Raw genomic sequence first — 22,415 nt, forward strand, 5'->3', positions numbered from 1 at the left:
CCTGTTTTATAGACTCATACTCCCACCCAATGGACTACACAGAGCTGAAATGCATAGGCTACGTCAAAATTTTGGATCTGATTTTAAGACATAAATTTGGGCACGTAAGATTATAAACTGTGGCTTGAATGATTTGTTGAGGACTATAAGGAAAAGCTCTGATGGGGCTAGAGTCTTGCACTTTGAGCTTGCAGTTTAAAACTGGTGGTCAAAAGGGGGAATTGTTTGAGTTTTTTTAAGATAGTTTTTGCAGAATTGGCATTATCTTTTGGGTTTTTTATATTATTAGACCAACTCTAGCAATGGACCATGCTTTTCTTTGTTAAAGAAACCCAGTTACCTCTGACCAGCTAAAAAACCAGGCTGTGATCCCAATAGAATTAAGATTTTGTTCTAAAAATTACATTTTTTTCTGTGCTTTCTATATATTTGTTTTCAAAACTTACTTTTGGGTTCAGTACATGTCATGCTGAAAACAAAATGTGAATATAGAGTTATATCTAGCATAAATGACTCAGTTCACATTGCTGAAGGAGATTATTTTAACTTTAGAAGCAAACTTTTTTTTTTTCTAACTGTCAGGGCTGGACGTATGATAAATGTAACAACTATCAGCTATGATTTGTGTGAATGAGGGAGAGGAGAAGGCGAAAAGGAAGACTGTGCTATGTTTAGCAGTGTTTATGATGTAAAAACAGCAATTGGTCTTAACTCTAAATTAGAGTTCTTTAAGTATTATGTTTAGAAACTGATTGTATGGCTATATGAGTTTAGTTTAATAGCTGCCTTTTAGAAAAACAGGAAGACAAAACAGTGACTCAGGTCCTATAGGACACCTCTTGGTAAACACTTCAGGGAAGGCAAAGGGCAAATGCCTGAATGATTTTCTTGGGGTTTCATACCTTCTAGGTTCCTGCCAGGCTGAATAGCTTGCATTGCCATTTACGGGAAACAAAAGATCACAAGGGCTATGAGCTGTGGAACAGATTTTATGTTCAGAGTTGAGGAAATTCTGTTGAAGGGAAGTGTCCCATGCAAACTCCATTAGAGTGCTAAAGGAGTTAAACTGTCCTTGGCATCTCTTATAGATGAACACCTCCCCATTAAGTTAGATATACTGCAGACCTTTTCTATTTTCACATACTTCTTTTCAGACATACTTCTTCCCTAATGCTAGATATTAAACACACCAGCTGCCTGTGAAGACTGGAAGGTCTTTCTGTTAACAGCTATTCCCAAGAGCCTGGAAGGGTGAGCCACAGATGTTGAATTCAGGTGGATCTGCTTGGATAACGTATGATACTACTAGCACTACTGGGCCTGCTCTAGAAGGAGGCTCAATCAGAGGTAAATGAAGAGATAAAAGCACAAGCACAGCTGAGTTTTATGCAGTAACACACAAGCTGTGCCCAGCACTGCAATGAACGGAGAAGAGAGCAGTTCTACATCATCTTTCCGTTCCTCCATTTCAATCACTGATATAGGCCACTCTCTTATTTCCAGTCCTATAGAGTTGCTCTGATCTACTAGGGATCAGCCAATATGAATGTGTGACTCAGAAATGTTGCTGATTTTTGATAATATTTTTGCTTAGCCATCCAGGTATTCCATTTCCACATAGGCAGTCTTTGGTGAGAGAATTTACAGTGGATTTACAGCCCTGGAACAAAACATAAGAATCTGGCCTGTGATTTACCATCTTCTTGACTGCCCATTAAGGTTGCTCAGTCAGCACTTTCTCCGAGAATGTTAAATCGTTGACCTGTTTTCATCTCATAACCACAGCACAGACTGTTTGCCTCCCCTCTCCCCCAGAAGTCAACAAATTCGGACGCAGTCTATTGTAAACCTGCATGTCCATTAAATGATATGGATGTAGAATGCGTTGGAATATGTGGGAAATTAAGTCCAAGGGTGACTTTCATTTTACTCCTTACCTCCTGGGGAAGGGAAAGATTATTTGGTAAAGGCAGATGACTAACACAGTCAGTATTTGCTGTTTAGTCAGTTGTATTCATGTGGATGAATCAATTAAAATGTCGTTACATTTTAACACCATATCTACACTCTCTATGGGCCTCTTCTTTTACTTAAAAGATGAGAAGTGTCTACTTAGACATCACAAATGAATAATATGTCACATTTTCCCGTTTTCATTTGCCTCCCCTTAAGACAGTCACTTGGAAGGTTTGAAGGTAGTATATTTTATGGATAAAATGTCTAATAAAAATTGGAGAATAGGAAGTGACAGCCAAAGAAATCAAGAGGGAGCAACATCAAATGACCCTTCAGTTCCACTAATACAACTGCTATATTTTCGTGTCCTGATGAAAAATGTTTGGATACTTGTCTAATCTTAACTTTGACTTCAAGAAAAATAGTTAATATTCTTGTTGCATATGTATTTGTGTATTATTTTGGCAAGATGATTGATGGGAATGTGAAAACAATCTGTGAATGACGCACAGATGGTGGGAAGGAAATGATTCATTATTTCACAAAACACAAGAAGTAATAGGCTCCCGAATATTGATCAGGGAGTAGACTTAATGCACATAAACAGAAGTACTTTTTTTCTCCTATACTGTGCAAAATTAAACTGTACAATTCATTTGCACAGAGTGTCATAGAGGCCAAAAGTGTATATTGGTTCAAAATGAGACTGAATAGCTCGTGGAAGATAGATCCATTTATTAAATACAATGGCATGAATTTTGTTCACCTTTAGCTCAGATAGCTTCATAGCAGTGATTGCAAGAGGATGAAAAGAACAAGAATATTGGGATTATTCTTCACTCGTCCTGTTTTTATTTTCTTCCATAAACCTTCTCTCCTGGTCATTATTGGGAAGACGATAAATGAGGCTTTCATCTGATCCAATGTGGGTATATTCACATAAATACAAGTGTTTAATGTCTAGTCTATTATAAAAGTATCCGTCCTAAAAAACTGCCTGTCTCTGTCTGCCATAACTGTCTGTCATAACTGCCTCTCTCTCTTCCTGACTCACTCAGGAGAACAGACTTTCTCAGGAAGACTCTTGAATTATGGAAGGTATAAGTTGAGCTTTGGGAAAACTGCTAAGAAATTCCAGAATCTTGTAGTTTCTGTTAGAGCATTTTGTTACAAATGGAGTCTAAGCCTTCATTCTTTGCTTATCTATAATTCTTTTTGAAGTAAACTTCATTGATATCCCAGTTGAGCTGAGTACAGTTTTTGATAAAAGCAAAAAAGTTTTGTGAATGTTTTCAGTTAGCTCTCAGGACAAAGATGGCCACTATGGCTTCCAGTGAAGGAGATCATTCAGTGCTTTGTACTCTTAGGTACTTATGCTTGTGCAAATATGGTTATGAAGTAATACAAAGCTGTAAATTGGTGGAGGATGCAGAGTTACTGCTTTGGAAGTATTTGACAATAGTGTGCAAAACAGAAGAGAATCAGTCCCACTGGTGATCCCTTCCCACCTTAAGAGTTTGTGTTTGAAGAAAGGCCTGAACCTTTCAAGCAAAATCAGGTCCATTGCTAGCCAGTTTTGGTTGGTTTACACTTTTCCCTGACATTGAACATTTCTTTAGCATTTTTCAGGAAGAAGAGTATTTAGTCCTTTACCAGTAATAACTTTAAATGTGGAAACCTGTTTGAAGAGATATCAAACAACAGTCACAGAAAAGTGGAAGTGATTTTTCTTGAAGAAACAGATGTAGCACCCCTGCCTATTCACTTGAGAAATCTCTTATACTCAGCTGTAGTAGGGGAAATTACTGGTTTTGTCAGCTAATGGAAGGGAAAATTGAAAGCACATCTGAAAAGACTGGAGAAGTGTTCTACCAACAAGACATTACATATTACGTTCCCAATACTGCAATACTAGGACTGGACAGGTGGAAAGGTGAAGAAAAAAAATGATATTATAGTAATGAACCTTTCTGATTTTTAGACTAATGCCTATATTCATATTTTCAGGAAGATGGATTTTCCAGGTATATTTTCCTCCAAAAATGGATGAAAAATACTGTGTGCAAATTTATAAATTTGTAGAATTTTCTTCAATTGATTATGCTGCTTTGGATATTTTTGTTACAGTAGACTTATGTCCATATTATATAGTACTGGGAAACTATTTTCCACATAGGATCGAGAATCTCCTCTCTGAAAGCATGGTAAAGCAAGGTTTCCAACTGGAATGCCATTTACGTCATTTAAACTGGATAATAGTCAGGCGCTTAATTGACTTAAGGATTTTCTTCCTGTGTGCTAAAGAAAGCTGTCTCTATGGTACAATTTTTTTCATTATAAAATGTGTTCCTATCGGGCTATTATTCATAGTTCTATTGTGTCCACTTAACATTTTTATGTCTCTGTTCAATTATAACACTAGGTGGGTTGTTGAGTGATAGGATGAGTGATAAATTGCTGAGAGGAGAAGTTTATTGATTTTATATCCTGTGGATGATTGCTATATGACATTCTTATTGGATAACAATACTTTTTACAAATATCCTGAACTGATTCAATTAAAAGAGGATTGAGACTGCATCACATGCCTGCAAGTCAGGTTAAGGGCTAGATATTCTCTGTGCTTTGAGGCAGAGAGACATACAGTTAAGAGAAGTGAAGATGCACCAAGGGCAGCAGAAGAGGGAAAAGAAAATAAGCCTTCCTGGAAGTCTTTCAGTCCAAAGAGCATACAAGGAAGAGAGAAGAAAGGTGGATAAGGAGCTGTTCTATCTAGAACCAATCTTCTGGGGGCAGCACATAAAGTTAATGCTGCTTCTAGCAATGCTGTCTTCCGATCTGCATCTCTTCCCCTCCTGCAGAAGAGAATCAGTGCTAAGAAAGGTGAAAGAGGCAGCAGGAGTAGGGCAGCAACACAAAATTGTGACGAGCTTGGGTATGATGACTATAAGTAAGACAATTTGGCACCACATCCTAATGGAGAGTGCTCAGGGTCTACAATTGCTAAAAGTCAGTTTTCTTGAAAAAGACCTTTTGCTGAGCTGATTTTTTGCAGACTAATGGGGAAACCAGTCTTAAACATGTTCAGAAAGAGAAATACAGGATTCCTGAACCACAGTTTGGTGGCACAGGATTACAAACACACTCATCTATTCTAAATTTTTCTTTCCATTTAGGATACCTTTTCTGTAGCATTCTCCAAAAACTTCATAAATAATCAAAAAGACACTAATAAGAGAAGGTCAATGGTAATTTACTAAGCTAGTAATTCTTGTAACTCAGTATTAGGAGGTGGCAGTTCATTTCTAACAATACTACCACTGTTGTCTGAGTCCTTCTAGGCAAAGAACCAGAATACATTTCCAAGCTAATTGGAAGCTACGTGAAGCATTCATTCTTTTAATACATGTAGCATCCCATCAGAAATCACAGTGACTAACAGTGCATTTATTAATAGAACCAGCCTCAAAGACGTAACAGTTCAGTTGAGTTGAGCACTGCGATTCTTGAACCAAAGCCTGTACCCTCACTATCCCACAGACGTGCTAGCATGAAAAAGCTGTGTGATGGCTGGACTGTGAAGCAGACTGTGGAAAGGAAACGCAGAAGGATGGTACGTGGCCTATGCACTGTAAGGAGCTGTGCTTTTCAGCAAATCACTGCAATGGAGTCAGAGGTAACTGGTGGTTTTGCAATTACAGTTGATGCTCCATGATCTGTGGGCTGTTACTGAGATTGTGGATCAAGCAGGCTGTGCATGCAAGGCTAGCTAAGTTATTTATTACCATGATGTAATGTGTGGAGCTGTGCTGCATCTGTTGCTGTGCACAGTCTCGTAGGCTCTCCCAGGTTCGCCTGGCTTTCTCAGCTCCTACAGCAGGCCAGGCCAGATGCAAGCTGTTCCACGCAACAAACCTTTGGTCCTGCTACACTCCCTTCCCAAGAGCCCATATTGTCTATGCTTTTCCACTCTCCAGGTCTTCTCAGCCCATTGAAAAGCCCAAATAATGGAGAGCTGTTGGCACTTGAAGAAACCTGTGCCTCATAGGAACACAGAAGCAGCTGTTGTGTTGACATGGGAGTACCTCCAAGGGGCTCTTTGCACATGGTCTGTGTATCTAGGGCATATGCAGGGAAGCATTATATGACATTGAGAAGTACAAGAAAAGAAATGTGTATAGAATTGCTATGTCGTGCTGCTGAGGTTATTGCCAGCATTCTACTTGCAGGTTTCCAAGATGTCAGCAGAGCATAATAATTTTGGTTGCTGTTTTGGGGACTATACAAGTTACAGCATCCCTTTAACTTCCTTCTGTCATTGTAAGCTCAGCTACAGTAACTGGAGGTCAGTGCAGGAAGTCTGGCCACCACCTCCATTTTGGAAGTCAACCAAGGGCTTCTTAAATTGCCAGAAGGTCCATCTGGTATATGACATTCATCCTGCTCAAACCAAGTGGCACTGGCTCACAGGGGATCATGTACTTCCCTTTGCTGATTCCTGATTGCTGGCTTGCTTGGTTCTTAGTTCAGGTAAAGAGTAATCCAGCCATTTTGTCATGCTTATCTCCTGCTGCTGTCCCCCAGGCCTTTTCTGGGCAGCAGCAGTAAAGTAAGTACTTTCAGAGTGCAGTACTCCAGGAGACTGGTTGTACCTTTCAGGAACATGTCTCTAAAGCTCAAAATATATTACCAGGGTAAATGTCATGATTTATTATTCATTGTTGACTTTCAGCATAAAGATCTGAATGTTTGATGATGAAAAATCATGATTACGGTCTCCATCCAGCCGGGTGATTTACATACATTTAATTTGAATTGCCTGGTTTTCCATTCATTTCAGTAGCCTGTCAAGACTAACATTAGCTAAAGAAATGGAGAAACTGGTTGTTAACCTATTTTTTTCCCAGTAGTATCTTGACAGTGCGGGCAACTTGGAAATTCATCTACCTGAACAGAAGCCAGACTATAACTGAGGTCGCCGTGTTACTCAGGATTAGACCAGTAATAGAGTTACTATCCAGGACAGTTATAGACTTTTTCATTCTTCCTTTTAGCAAATAAAGGAAGGTAGAATGCCTCTTGACTTAAGTCACATTTTGGCACAGGGGGAATCCTACCCTGCTGATCTGAGGAGACAAGAACACAGCTCAGTGCAGCATGCTTCAGTCAGTACTTCAGTTACTGGGTACTGCTTTATGTTTCCAAAGACAGCGACTAATAGGAGAGTGATAGGGATTGGTGAAATTGATTTCTGATGAAATGTTGCAGGTTCTAAGCACAGTATCCTGTCAGTTTAAATCTGTCAAAATTCCTAATTGTGTTCACTGGTTGTTAGCTGAAAACGAACTGCAGGATTTGGTCCTGCAAAAGTACAGCTTCCCTGAAGTATAACTATGGCAGAGAGAGGAGCAGCAGAGCAGGGGGGGCGTTAAGGTATACATTGGTAACTGTAAGGTCATCAGCCAAGCTAGAATGAGGAAGCTGTTAACACAAGGTGATTAGAGTAGTGGATCCTTCCTTTTCTGACCTGACGTAGATTGTTTTGGAGGGCTCAGAAATACACTGCAGAGCAGCGTTTCACAACTTGGGGTTCTGGGGTTACTACTGGTCAGTAAAACATTAGAACGCGACTAGTAAAACAATTGAGAAAACAAAGTGAGAAACATTCATTTTCCTGAGGAAATGAGCAAAAGGTAGGAAAACAGAAATAACGAACAGTCAATTACTAGACAAACTTTTATTCAGTTAAATTAAAGTTATATGGTCCCTGTACTTCTTTTAAAAGGCTGTTTCATCCTTGGAATTTTATTTTTATATTTGAAAGACTAAATAGCCCTTCAATTAAAAATGTTTGAGAAACACCATGATAGAGGCTAATCTTACTTGGGACATGGTCATTTGTGCCAGCTTTTAATTTTTCTGTATCGTTTGATGGCTATTTGATTGAACCTCTGTGGGTCACGGGCATTAGAATTTCTATATACTCTGATGGGAATGCTATCTTTTATAATATAAAAGTGTATATAATAGTTTTTATACTATAACAAGCGTAAGCTTCAGAAGTCTAGGGTGCAGTAGACAGAATTTGGGTTCCCAAGCGTGATCATTAATGCAGTAGGCAGTGGGGTTGGCCTCTAGAGTCATTCTCTCTGTTATTATTTTATTATTGCCAACTGTTTTGCTTAATCTGAATCTCTAGCTTGTTTTCAGTCTGCATTCCTACCAAAGGAGTACTAAATGAACATCTTCTAAGGGGCACAAGCCTATGTATAACATTATTAGGAAGTTTAAAAGTCATTTTGTTTGACCATCTAAATGGGTTCACATAAATTTGGGATGCTTTACCAGGACTTCAAATTTCAAAGACATTTGCCTAGAACTTTTGGAGGGGGAAGGAGGAGCCAGGGAACATACTGTGACATCTACTTTTCTAAAATGTCTTCTGAACTTCAAAATCGTAGTACTAAAATCCAGTTTTGAATCTGTATATGGGTGCATTTTGGGCTAGAATAACTGGGAATGCCAAACAAATACTTCTGCAGTGCGTATACTGCCCTCTTTTCCTGCTGTATATGAGAAGAATGGTTGCATATTAACTTTATTTTTACATTTTTATCTCACTTTTTCTTCTTTTTCAGGGTCCATACGTATGTATAAAATCCTTTAAGATAAAGCTTTCATATTTCTGTTGTTCTCCTCATATAACACTTAGTCTGCAATAAATGTCATTTTTAAATGAACCTCATCCATTCTTAATTTGTGTTTCAAGGATGTCACTCAATCATAGAGTCTGGCTGTCATCCACTTCAGTAAACACCAAAGGGAAAACTAGCATATCTTTCTCTAACAGGAAAATGAGACTTTATTAGTTTTGTCACATGATTTGGATTCTGAAAAAGCCTAAGAGCACTTTTAAATTTGTAAGTGTGATTCATTGGGTCTTCTGAATTTTCAGATTATAACCAAAGAACACTCTAGAGAGATGAGATGATTGAAGCACTATCTTGTTAATGATTGAAGCTTGAAGAAATCTTAGTAAAAATCCTTAAAATTGCAACCCAGCTGTTTCCTGGCCTTTTTTTACTATCTTAGTTGCTTAGCAAACTACTTCTAAGTATCTAATCACTCTTGCAAACTAACCTAACCAGCCTTGCCCTGATCAGATAAAAGTCCCTGTAAAAACATTCACTTGTTACTCCGGAAGCTGTAAATTTGGGGGGGTTTGCAAGATGTATTTTGACATGGTTAGACCACCATCTTAATTATGAACAGGTTTCAGGGAGTTGGTTGCTATAGCAACAGTCTACTTAGTGGTTTTCTCAGCACAAACCCCAACTTGCCTGTACGTTCGAGGGAAGACTGAACGGTTAAGGAAGTGAAATTCAGCTTGCATCTGTCTGAGCGCCACAAATTGCAGCTTGCGTCTGTCTGAGCGCCACAAATTGCAGCATCCTCTATTTAAAGTAAGCAGACTGGAGGGCTGCTCCTTTTCCTCGGTGTTTTTCCTATCACTGACAAGCCCCCTTTGATTTTTGTGTAAAATATAGCCATCCCTTATTTCAGAAATGCAACTGCACCAAGGTTAATTAAGGACGACACCCAGTGAAGCATTTCCTAAAAGAACAGTTGAAAACAGAGGGCAAAATCGCTCTTAAAAACCTGGAATTGTGAAAATTGTGAGGCAGTGTTTCCTCTGGAGTGTTTCCAGCCGTAAATAAGGCTCCCTCTCTCTCCTTACTGAAGTCAGGTAGAATTTATTTTGCCAGCGGTTTCCCTGCAAACATCTCCCTGTTTGTGTATCACAGCCCGGAAGCCACCTTGACTTGATTTTTTTCCTCTTTGTTTGCTGTGAGATGGAAAAACACAATGAGGAGGGGGAATCCTTAATCCTGCCTAATCTTAGTCTCTCATTCACTGTTCCTTGTCTCGTTTGGTCACCACCTGCACCTCTACTAATACAATCAAAGCACAGAAACAAAAGCTCAGTTCTGTGGTTGCTGGGGGCGTTCCATGGGGGTCGCCTGGCTCTCATGGGCATGGCACGGTGGGTACTATGCAAGCTGGTCTGTTCTCTTAGCGTGCTGAGCCCTGGCTTTTCATTCTGTGCATCATCTTTTACAGCAGGCTGCAGGTTGGCATTCTGCAGAGTCGGCGCATCTGCTGTGCAGGCTTAAGCAGGGAGGAGGAGAGGAGCATGAGTGCTAGTGTGGCCTTGCTGGAGCAAAGGGCCTCTTCAAAAGTATGGCTTTGCTCCCTTGGCATACAGTTGCTTTCCCAGCTGTTTCCCACCTCTTCTAGCTCAGCCAGTGGTGTGGGGGTCCTCTGAGACTGGGGAGGGGGCTGTGTCTGCCTGAAGAAGGGTTGTCAGGCTCTTGAGGGTGGGGAGACTTGTCTGGGAGGGATAAAAAGCTTGGGGGTGTTTTTTGAACTATGAGGAGGTTCCAGCTCAGCAGACTTATGGAAAGGGAAGGAGGTTTTGAAGTAGATTGGGTTGACCAAGAGAAAGCAGGAGGAGTGTACGGAAAGTGAGAGGGAAAGGTTGACCCTGTTTGGGGCAAGCTGGTAGGCAGCTTGTCATGAAGGGGAAAGGGTTAGATTTGGAAAGGAAAAAGTTGCAGTTAGAGAAGACCGGTAAAGAGGCAACAGGCCAGTAAAATCTGTGTTCGGCCACCTTGCTCTCTGTTGTGAAAAGAGGATCAGTCATTCTGAAATACGGACCAAGGGGACCTCCCCTTTTCTTGGATCTCCAGTAATGTTCCCAGTATCTTGATCAGCTGCTCCAGTTTCTCCTTTGGTGATACGATCACCTTTAAGGAGAGGACAGCTGATTGTGGGAAGAAGATAGCTTGCTGGCTGCAGTCTCACAGTATCACTCGTGCAGTTGTCATCACTGGCTGCAAACATCATTAAAGATGGGGCCACAAGATTTTTAAGCTTCACAGCGCACATAGAGAGGCCTAGATTTAATGGCTTACTCCATAACAACGTTCTCTAACATACAGTACTTCTTTGCCTACTGTCCTAGGCTGTATTGCTGTCCAAGAACTGGGAACATCTTTCTCACCTTTAAATGTTGTAATAAGATGCAGTCCCCATGAATTTGAACGGAATAAGGAGAGACTTGCCACTTCAGATGTACAGTCTCACCTTCCCTGAAGAAATGACAAGGAGAATTTGCTTATAAAGGAATGGCCTCCCAAAAGACCTGAGAGGAACAGTGCTCATTTTGGATACTTAAGAGTTCTGTATCTGGGAAATACAGTTCATTGTGCAGGCTCCCTGTGCTGCTGTTCCTCAGCACTGACTCACGATGACAGCAGTGCTTTTTGCCTTTCATTGTGATGGTCAAATTTTTGTGCTCTTACTTTAGTTGGATTTAAATTTTTTTTTTCAAGAAAAATGCATAAGTGGGGTTATGTAGTGGCACCAAGGATTCCTGTGCTTTTTATCTCCCTGGGCCAAGGCCATCAGCCTTACTAATTGGTGGAGGTGTTGTTTATTGAACAACGTTGTGCAGAGATCTCAGCCTCACACTGTGAAGCATGGCCTCTGCCCTGAATATGCAGTCACAGCAGTGTTCATAACCTCTAAGGTGTTGCCAGGTCACAAAAGGGCCATTGCCTGTTGCGGGGACAAATGGATATCAGAAAAGGACGAACTTCAAAATGAATATTTTGGAGGGTATACAGATCAAAATTGATGCAGACAGTACAACAGATATCTGATTTTGAGAGGCCCACTGAAACAAACTGAAGGTGCATAACACAAATCAGATGTTGCCATGTGACATTTGAATTTCCTATGTACAAATGAGTTTAGAAAAGGCTTTAACAAACTAGGGAGCGCTAAACCCAGATGCCCAGGAGGATCCACTATCTAGCTCAGAGAGCGTCGGTTGCCAGAAGCTGGGAGGTTATTTCAGGTTTGGAAAATCTGTGTTTGCCCTGTTTCTGACACTCCTTTCCCAAGCACCTACCACTGGGAGAGGTAGGATGCAACGCTGTTTGGAGGATGCTAGTTCTACCCCTCTCCACGTGTTCTTAAAGTAAGAAGAGATTGGAGGTTTTACACTTGAGATCCAAGAAGCTGAGGTTAGCAGACCTTTCCCCCTACTCATTTTTTACTAGCTGGCTGGTGAATATATACAATACCAGATTTGTACAGAGCATTCTCACAGAATGAGAGGGCTGATAATCTGCTTTGCGTTTGATATTTCCATGACTGTATTCAAGATGGGGCAGTGGACACCAGCCTCTTGCTTCCCCTTCCTTCCCAACCTTAAGTCTTCCTGTGCATCACAGCAAAACAGAAGAGCAGCAGGTTTTCTTCAGAACAATACTGACTGCTTCATCCTTCCAGTAAAACAAACAGGGCAATATTTGGACCCATCCCATGCAGATGTTACAGGGTCATTAGCTTTTATAGCCAAAACCTGACCTGAAATTTTGCTGTTAAATGTCAGGCAAGGCACTAAGCCCCTGAACAAGCAGTCGATTTGTTTGCATTCTGCCTTGGCTTCTTCCCATTTCTCACGTAGAGGCACAGTGTTTCTATGTCCTGTCCTTAGCCCACACTGCTGCCTACAGAAACTGTTTTGCTCCCTTTCATTTTTCTCCTCCATTACCATCGCCATGAAGATCTCAAATTTGAGGCTGAAGGAATCTGGAAACCAAATTCAGCTCTCAGTGTTAAATCTGGGAATCAATCCCCTGGCTTCAAATTTATGCTGGTGCAATGAAGATGCAGAATTTAGCTTTTTGTACCGTTGTCAACAGGGGAAAAATAGAGTCCCCATAAGACTGTAGCCATGGAAACCATCCTACTGCAATAGCGGCAAATCTCTCTCTTCAGTTTTAAAATGAAACACATTTAACAACATTATAGTGCATCTGCCATTTGAGAGATCATCTGTGCTGATAACTGTGTCAGAAAAACCATTCTCTAGCAAATTAGCTGGCAAGAACATTTATTCCTCCTTTTGAATCAGAATTCTGATTTTGGGTAGAGTAAGGATTGATGACAAAGTCCCATGAAGACAGTACGTTGAGACAGAGCCAAGTCCACAAGCAACAGTGTTTAATGAAGGAGAAAATTGTTTAATTTAGCATTTAGCCCAAGTATCTGGGCACTCAGTGACTAACACTGGGTGTATTAGCAGAGGCAGTGGCTTGTCACCTCTGTCTCTGTGCTCTTTCGTTATGTGATACTATATGTGACAAACAGTATCTTTGTACTTTGTGATGCATTTGTCTGAACAGGAGCATGTGTGTGCCTGTGTGCATGCGTGTGCGCATGCATGTGGTGGTCTGTCAGATGAGATTTCAGAATCTGGTTCAGTGCAAGACCTTCTGGGCAGCTCACGTTATAAAGATGTATGATTCAGAGCTAGAGGCATTTCCAGTGTAGCACTTGTGCTGGCTGTCACTGCATTTTATTGTTTTTTACATTTCATTATGTAAGACTTGGTAGAGGACCTCTTTCCTATGCCATGGAGAGAACTTGGAATATATGGATTGATTGCTCTGGGATTTGAATATGTTACTATACTTTTTTTCCAGTTGAGTGCATTTCTGCGGGATTCTGTCTTTTTTTTTTTTTTTTTTTTTTTTTTACCTATTGCAAACGTCTTTGTGGCAATTCAGAGAAATAATACCACACTTATCAGACAATTGCCTGTATTCATATGAGGCTCCATTCTACCATGCCTTTGTGTTGAACCGAAATGCTGCAGTTTCCGCCTTTCCTGTGCCTTGTAGACAGAGAAATATCTATCTGGAAGAAATGCAACCGTGTTTAAGACAGAGGGGATAAAGGTGAACTTGGGGGAGTAGAAAAGCATTACAGAAATTGGCTAGACTACAAGTAGGTCTTCTGTTGGTGAGGCTCAGATACACATCCCCCTGTCATTTTGCAGTGTCTGGGCTGTATTTTATCTGCTTTTGAATCTCAGTTCCTTGACAACAGCAATGACGTGTGCCATACTGTTTTCTTTCATCTACAGCTGCCCTACATAATATGGCAATCCCTCTTTGATAGACAGTTATCTATTATTTTCTGACCTGAGGGCAAGCTTATTGCAGTGTGCTCTTTTTAGTGCTATCACTGAAACACATCCAAAAGCTTCAACTGGTACATAATGTGGCTGCTCAATGTTTGAATGAAATGAGCTGTTGGGAGAACACATCTGTTTTTTGTTTCCCTGCCTTGTCTACCAGTTTCCTGGAAGGTGCAGTTCAAACCACATTAAGTGGTAGAAATGGCTCAGTGGTCTGAAAGGGTTGTTTGCAGAGAGTGTTTTGCTCTACCTGTATCCCGTTGTGATGAAACGTGTTGTTGCCTGCCTATTCTGTCAGTTCCAGTGATTTTAGTCAGGAAGAGACAGCCCAAAACACTGCAGCTGGACAATGTTGCCTTGGTCAGACTGAAGATTTTCCTGCTGGAAAATCTCCAGTGGAAAAGCACAAACTTTTGGAACTTGCTTCCTATGGTCCATGAATATACAAAACTAGGAGTCCTCACCACGTTCAGGGGGAGGACTGCATTCATTTCCTAATTCTTGGCCTTTCTATACTGAAGAATAAAAATTATGTCTTTCAATCACTTCCTACTGGTAATTTCCACAGACCACATAACCCTTCTATATCCCCATGTAAGAATGCTGTTTACCATAGGAGCTACTTACCCTCCTGGTGAACTCAAATATGAAGGAGTTTCAGTTTGCCCTTTAAAACGAAAAAGAAGGGAGAAATGGAAGAGGAGCTGGGACTGGCACTTCCTGCAGCATCAGAGTTAGGGATCTGAGTTTGGCAAAGTGGAGGAGTTGAAGAGAAAAGGCATGACAGAGGGGGACTCTGCACGTCAGTAGGAGCAGAGGGGATGGGTTTATTTGTTCCCATGGTATTTGGACGTGTGAAGAAGGGGTGACAGTTCCTGGAAAATTTAACGACTTTTACCATCAGCTTTTTCTCTGCCAGCATGTTAAATGGCAAGAAAGTTCACCTTCCCTTTTCTAGGTCAGGCCTTGGAGTCCACGGGAGGAGCAGGGGCTGCACTGGAGCTGCCTATGTAGCGTTTGTTTGTGGGGCAAAGCAGGGAGCCGACCTCTTGCACTGTCATTTATCTCCCATTCCCTGAGTACAACCTTTTAAAACAGTGATGCTTAGAGCATTCATGTGTAAGCTCTTGGGGTTTGCACAATCATGTCCAATGCAGGAGTGTTTCTCGATGATGTCTGTCTCCATGGTGTTCAGGGGTGATACCATGTTTGTATGTGGCCTCTTTTTCACCACCACCCCCAGGATTGAAGAAAGATCCTGAGTCACTTTCCAAAAAAATGAAAATTTCCATCAAACCTATAAGCCATCTGTTAATGTGGGCAGGCAAGAAGATACTGGTTAGGAAAACTTGGCCACATGGCAGTGTTTGTCACCACAGTAACTTAACAATGCCATGTTAAATGCCGTTTTAATTATTGTGTAAATTCATTTTCTGTAAGAGCTTTGTTACAAAAGAGCAAGCCCATAGTAAAGTGATTCCTTGAAATGCGACCTTTGCTCAAAGTCACCTCACAAATATGCAAATTCCATGTATATTTAAAAATACCATTCATTTACCGTGTTAGAGATACATCTATCACAAATCTGCAGATCCATTTTGGAAAGAACTTAAATTAGCTTCTCTGTGGGACTCAGGTGGTAGCATATGAACTGCGTCACGTTCCTGACGCTGCAGGTATCGGTGCTGACAAGTGGTGGCATATAGCAGCTGCTATTTGACACGATGCACTAGAAAATGCCCCGAGTCCAGTAATGTCTACTTGCAGTATGTCTTGTACAGCGTAAAGATATAGTCTGTTACCACTTCTGACAATCACAGCAGTTATGACTCCACTCTCTGTTTCCATCAGAAAGCAAGTAACTCCTCTGTCAAAACTAGCATCTCTTTGTGCATTCCTAGCCTATGAAGGCAAGGACATATCGAGCAGTACCCAGTGGATTAGTATTCACAACAAGCTAGAAATATCAGGCCAATGCACAAACTAATCTGCTGTTCTAACCCCAGAAAGCTGTGCCTGGCTCTGATTTCTTACATATACTAGCTGTGACTGCAAATCTTTCCTTGCCTGTTCTGAATTTTTAAATTCAGAAATAATCTCACAGAGGCAAGTAGTTCTAAAGGCTATGGTGTGTTCTTAAAAGGCAGGCTCTGACCAAAAATGATGATACCTCTATTGGGATGGGGAGTCAGGCAGTACCAGCAGCAGGAGGAGTCTTGCGGTTGTGAGGATGAGTCAGAAGACAAAGAGTTTCTTTTTTAAACATTATCAAGGTGGTGGTAGGTTGTGTCTCACTGGGGGTTGCATTCAGAATGCACAAAGAGATACTGACCTTAGAATCAGTTGTTTCAGTGTAAATGTGACATAAGAAAGCCAGCATGACAGGCACCCTTGTTTGCAACAAAATTCAAGTGATAAAAAAACCAAAACCATACTGAGGAAAACACTTTTTTTGCTAGAGGAAGATCTAGTTCACTGTTGAACAGGTTATAGCTAGATAATGTGTTGGTAAAGGGTATCAAAGACTGACTGTCTCTGGCCCTTAACTTCTCAGAGATCTCTCAAAAATATCTTTCCTTTTCATTGGGAGACTTTTTAGTGGGGAAGGGCATTTTCATTCAGAGGTAAATAGTGAAGTAGAGGCAAAATAGCAAAGAGGTAAATAGCAAGGTTGAATCTCCCAAGACTTGAGAATATAAAGATATTTTAGGGTCATGTAGAAAGAAACACTGTCCTTTTTAGTTTGTGCTACTTGAGAAACCTCTGGAGATGACCGGAAAGCAGTCACACCGGTGTGAGCAACAAGAGCTAGAGGAGTGTTGTGTTCCCTGGCTCCTTCCGTTCAACAATGTCTACTTGCTGTTCCTTCACTCTCTTCCCTGGCTCTTGCTGCAGCCTTCCCCTCCATCTTCCACAACCTCCAGAGGCTCTTTCTCAGAGTGCCGGAGGCAGAGTTCAGCTAATCTCTCCAATTAGCCAGGGCATACGCTAGAGAATTTATGTATGTTTTATCCTTTTAGGACAGATTCCTCTCAGCAACTGGAGGGCAGAGGATCCCTCAGAGTGGTATGTACAGATAGTGTCTGCTCTGGTACACTTCCAGTACGCTTACTTATAGCAGCAGCAGCAGTATAGTATTGTGGGCTTTCGCGTGTGCTTGTGGGCGCATTGTACACACACGCCTGCAAGACAGAGTATGGCTGTCTGTTCTGTGACTAAGGGTTGTGATCCCTGGCTTTTTCATGTGACACATCAGGACTCAGTACAGAGCTCTGCCTAATGTCCCATTATCACTACTGAGGAGAAGCAGGGCATAATTTTCAAAGCTGTCATTATGTAGCAAGTGCATTTCATGACTCAGTTGCGAGAACCTGAGGCTGAGTGTTTTCTGCAGTCTGTGGCCTAGCAGCTGTGTCTGCAATGTTGTTCGAAACACGGCAGATCCAGGAGTGGGAGTATGGAAAAAATTCCCTACTTCAACTGGTGTAAAAATGGCTGCATCTGGGCAGAAGACTTGGCCTCAACCTTTGCATGAGACTCATAGGACTCAGGGAGTTCAGTGCCTGCAATATTTGGCCCTTGGTTTGGGGAACAGTGTAATTTAAATTTTGATTACTGTTACCTGCCACTTTAAAGCAGACGTTAAGAGCAATGAAATTGGAAAATGCTGACAAGCCCTAGTATTTAGCAGAATATGCTGTCATAGGCCTCACTCCATTAAAAGGGAGCAGATGTCATTTCATTTGTTTCACGTTTATTTTCAGACTTCCCGTATGCACTCACCTTCTCAATGCGAGCATGTTATTGATGGTTCCTCCCTGCCACTGCTATGTCGGGGGCAGCTGGCTCTGGATGCGGGGGCAGAGCGCTCCCTCCAGCCAGTCCTTTGCAGGGGGCTTCTGCGTAACTCCACACCCCGGGGTTGCCTTGCTTGGCCTCTTTAGGCTGCAGTGGTTTCGCCAGAGATACGTTGGTGCTGTATGAAGCTTGTGAAAAGTTAGCCGGTATGTCTGAGCAGGCAGAGTTGAAGAGAGGTAAAAAAGTTGGCCTACTAAGAGCTGTAGTAGGGGCAGAATCACTTGGACTGAGATCAAGTGTGAAGTCTTTTAAATAGGAAAGGGCTTGGTTATTTAGCTGGGCATATTCAAAATTTATCTTGCTTCTAGTGACCTCATCTAGGATTCTTGCTCTACTTCTCTGATCTTGAGAGCAAATTTGCTCCCCCTTTTGCTTCAAATGATACCTGCTGCTGGCTCTGAGACTTGTTTCGTAATTGTATTGGTTTGTGCGAGGGAGACTGGAGTACTCCGACTTTTGGGCAACGCAGTTGCATTCATTGTGCAACAGTAACTTGTTCTGGTACTGTGACATCTTACAAATGATATTGTTCATTTCATTTCCAATGCATTTGTCTTCCAGGTGCTTGTTTTCATAGCTGATTTTTAAGGATGCCACTTGGGTTACACAGCGCTCCAAGAGCTGCACTATGTTAGTGCTGCTCTCCCTTGGAGCGGGGCTGATGTAGCTCTGAAAGTGTCTCAGAGTAAGAGGCTGCACTGGCTTGTCACGGGTTATAGATAGAGAATGATACATGGATTTATTTCCATCCTCCCTGTCCAGGGGGTCTGGGGGTGAGGTTGCAGCAGTCTTGTAGGAATAACATGATTCTACTTCAAGATTATCATTTAATAAAGGGTTTTCAGAGCTCTGGAAGTCAGTCTCTCTGCTCAAACTTTCTGTCGATGGGTTTTTTTCTCCAAGGTTCTCACATCCTTTTGAAACTGTCATCTTCTCATTCTCAACTGATGATGCCTGCAGATTGTCTCTGTTAGCCTGTGATTGTGGTGCGTAACTTGATGCTCTGGTGGCTTCTACAGTCCCAGGCATTGCAGATGAATCCTTGTGGTGATTCTCTTCCCTTTCTTGGATATCCAAAATAGAAGTGTTAAGGTAAGAGTCTAGGCTGTGGTCTCTTTCAGCAGCATTTACTGAACAGGCTTGGGTTCCCTCTTTGCTTTCATCCAAAGACACCTGTAGGTTACATGTCTTAGGTTCTCTCGTGCTTTGTTTCTCCTGCTGAGCTTCTGCGCTCACTTTCTGGTCTGAGCTGGGGTTGGGAGAGTTTATTGTATCATCACACTTTTCTAGCTGTGACTGAGGACTGTTAAGAGAGTCTGGGGAGGAAACAAGCCCTGAGTGTTTTCGCAGCCAGTTTATTATCCCCATAGTCAATGAAAGTTCAGTATCACAGAGCTTTAGCAAACATTCTTTACCTTTCCACGTGCTGTGGAAAAAACCCTGGCTGATAATGTCTACAGCTGGTTGGGAAGCCATGTTTTCCTCAGCTCCAACATGAAAGCTGTAAATGGACAAAGGGATTTCAATGGCTTGTTCTGAAATGCTTTCAGACGTGCACAAGTCGTCATCTAGGACTGGGTTTATTTTCACTTCATTTGGGTCATAGAAGAGCTCATAAAGAGCATCCCCACTGTAGCTGTCTCTTGGAAATTTACTGGGGATGCCAGGGGTCTGAGCTTCCTTCGTTTCATCATCTTGTCCAGGAGAGAATGAATCATAATAGCCTTCATCACTTGTGGATGTGGATTCCTGATTGTCACTTTTTGGTGTTCCTGTTTCTATGGAGCTTTCTTTGGAATTGTCACCATCTTTATCAGGAGACACTTGGGGGTCTGGCACAGATGCAGCAGCCTGGCTTTTAGCCTTTTCCACATCAGGACTGGGTATCGTCAGTAACTTCTTATCAAATAGAGCGCTCTGATGTAACCTCACTGACTTGTTGATGCTGTCCCAAAACTTTGCAAATTCAACTGTCTCATTCTGGCCAGGAGAGGCCAGCTGCTCCACCCCCCCTTGGAAAGAGCCCATGATGGGGCTTTCTTTGTGCTTGACTCGTCTCACCAGAACTTCTTTGCTGTTCTCCAGCTCCACCTGAGCAGAGCTCTCATCAGCAAAGATTTCCCCACAGCCAGTGAGGGAGTCAAAGCTCTTCAGCGAGGCAACGTCTTCACACAGAGTATTGCAGCAGTCGTAGGAAGAGTCGGACTGCAGCTCGCTGTCTGAGCAGTCTTGTGACAAGCAATCAGCTGCAGATGTTTCTCCAGTTTTGAAAAGATACTTTGCAAGGCGCCCAGACAACTCACTTTTGCAGCCTGGAGAGGACAGATTCTTGTCCTTCTCAGCCAAGAATGTGAGGCTCTCTGGTTTATTCTTTTTTATATGAAATATATCTCTGAGCCCTTTCTTAGATCTCTTGAGGGAAATCCTCTTCCTGGGAATGGTTTTTGCAACAGCTGGTACAAAAGGCATCTGTGGCACAAAGTTCCTGTAATCTATCATCTGCTGACTGTTGCATGCAGACGGGCTGGGACTGACCGCACACTCCTTCTTACTGCTGGAATTGGACACTCCTGAAAAGCTGATGCTATTGACAAGTCGCCCCCTACCCTTTCCAGAGAAACCTTCCTCACAAGCTCTGTTGCTGGGGCTACACTGCTCTGTTTTGTCTGCCTCAGTAACACAGTCATGGGTTTTACTCTTCCTTACAAGTTTGTAGGAAGACCCAGATGATTTTTCTGAGCTGTTTTCACCAGCCCCATTCCTTGCTGCTCTGCTAGAAAATCTGTAATTCTTGTGTGTGGCCAAACATGCCTGTTGGAGTTCAACTTCACTCTGGTATCCCTCCGGAGTTGCCTTTTTGTCTTTCCCTATATCATCTTTGTTTATAGGAATCATATGCACTGACGGTGCTTTCTCATGTTGCACACTGGATTTTATGAAGGTTTTTCCTCTCTTGAGCTCCATGCTGCTTCCTCACATCTGCTTCTGTAAAGAAAACAGAAGAGCAAAAATATGACTTAGGTTGGTGGCTAACAGTGAGCATTCAGCTAGCAGTCTCTGAAAGGACTCAGCTGGAATAGGTGTTTGTTTACCTCAGCACTATGTCACTAATAGCCTGTGTATACTTTGAAAACCATTGCAGAGCAGAGGGGCAGATATTAGCATGATACAATTGTTTTTATTTCCTACCAGAAATGTCCGTCTCCGAGTCATAGTGTTGCATGAGAAGCAGATCAAATGAAAGAGAAGGACATTTGCGAAGGCTGGAAGACCCAGCAAGGAGAACACAGCAGGGAATATGGGTTGGTAGCTGGAAGTCTGAGAACACATTGTTGGTTAGAGAGGAGGGGTGTTTGGATTTGGGATTGCAACTGTGACATGGCTTTTAAGAAGAGGGGGATGCTGTTCCGACAGCAGAAGTGGCATCAGTGAAAAGCAAAGCCAAAGGAACTTTAACATGCCACAGGCAGGCGACAGTTCATAAGTCTGTTCCTCCTGGGAGGATGAAGAGTTCAAGACGGGAAATCTCCTGAGAAAAGGGTATCAAATTTTTGACACATGATGCTCATTTTATATTAAAATAATCCCTACCTGTGAATAGAAAATTCATCAACCTTGGTACTCCCCTGGGAAGCATGCTGAAACTGAACTACCAGTTTTGCTTCCTCCTGAGCATAATGTGTACTCTTCTGCAGTACTACTTTTATTATAAAAAATCAAAAACCACTTTCAAAATCACTGTTAATTATGACAGAAGTGTCATTTCGGATTTACAAAGACCAGTGTAGTACACTGAGGCACTGGCGCTGAGAATCTTCATTGTGCATTGATTAGCTAGTTTCTAAACATACCGTATTACCTGTACCACTGTGAATTTTGGTCTATGCCTGTATGATTTAGTATTGAATCTATTTTATGTTTTCATACATTTATTTACTCAGTACTTTTTTTAGCCATGACACTTTCAGTTTTCCAGCAATTATTTTGTAGACACACAGCATCTGATTCTTTCCTGCCTTATGTCAACTGGAATCGTGAGTATATCAATGTGATTACATAAAGATAGGTCAGGAATGAACCAGGTACTTACTGAAAGCCATCAGAGAAACCAAATTCTTGCTGGATGGGAAGCAGGGTTAAAGCTCCAAGTCCTGTTCTTGAAAGAATGTGCTCAGTTCTTTCTTAAATGAAACTTCAATTCATGGTTTGTCTTGTTTTGCATTGTTTAGACATAACTAAAACCACCTAGAGCCATTGAACTCTGAAATACACACAAGCAATGCAGTGTTCTGTTTAACGTTCCTTGACAAACCGTGTGTAACAACGCTGACAGAATGAAAAACTACCAATACTCCCAAGAGCGAACTGAGAGTGATTTCAGAGCAGATCCTTGGATCCAGACCTGCACCCAGTACAAAGTCAGCAAGGGTGATTTTAAATTCAGCACCAAACGTGGCCTTTGTATACTCTTAAAGTACAACTTAGAGCAGTCTTTTGGCTTCCCTAAATTATAACAGCTGTTTATAGTCATCCAGAGGCATCTGAT

The 22,415-nt window shown here is 41.8% G+C and overlaps 1 protein-coding gene across 2 annotated transcripts in view; it reads right to left on the bottom strand.

Moving 5' to 3' along the window:
- The window catches only part of AMER3 (APC membrane recruitment protein 3), a 44,166-nt gene that overhangs the window by 16,073 nt on the left and 5,678 nt on the right, over positions 1–22,415 (bottom strand). For both annotated transcript variants that reach the window (XM_009674135.2, XM_068954187.1), the window contains one exon: positions 17,795–20,854. In XM_009674135.2, coding sequence (XP_009672430.2) covers positions 17,813–20,833 — 3,021 coding nt within the window. In that variant the 5' untranslated portion in view covers positions 20,834–20,854 and the 3' untranslated portion in view covers positions 17,795–17,812. The remainder of the gene's footprint in view (positions 1–17,794; positions 20,855–22,415) is intronic.

The sequence above is a fragment of the Struthio camelus genome, chromosome 9, assembly GCF_040807025.1.
Source record: "Struthio camelus isolate bStrCam1 chromosome 9, bStrCam1.hap1, whole genome shotgun sequence".
Classification (NCBI taxonomy): domain Eukaryota; kingdom Metazoa; phylum Chordata; class Aves; order Struthioniformes; family Struthionidae; genus Struthio; species Struthio camelus.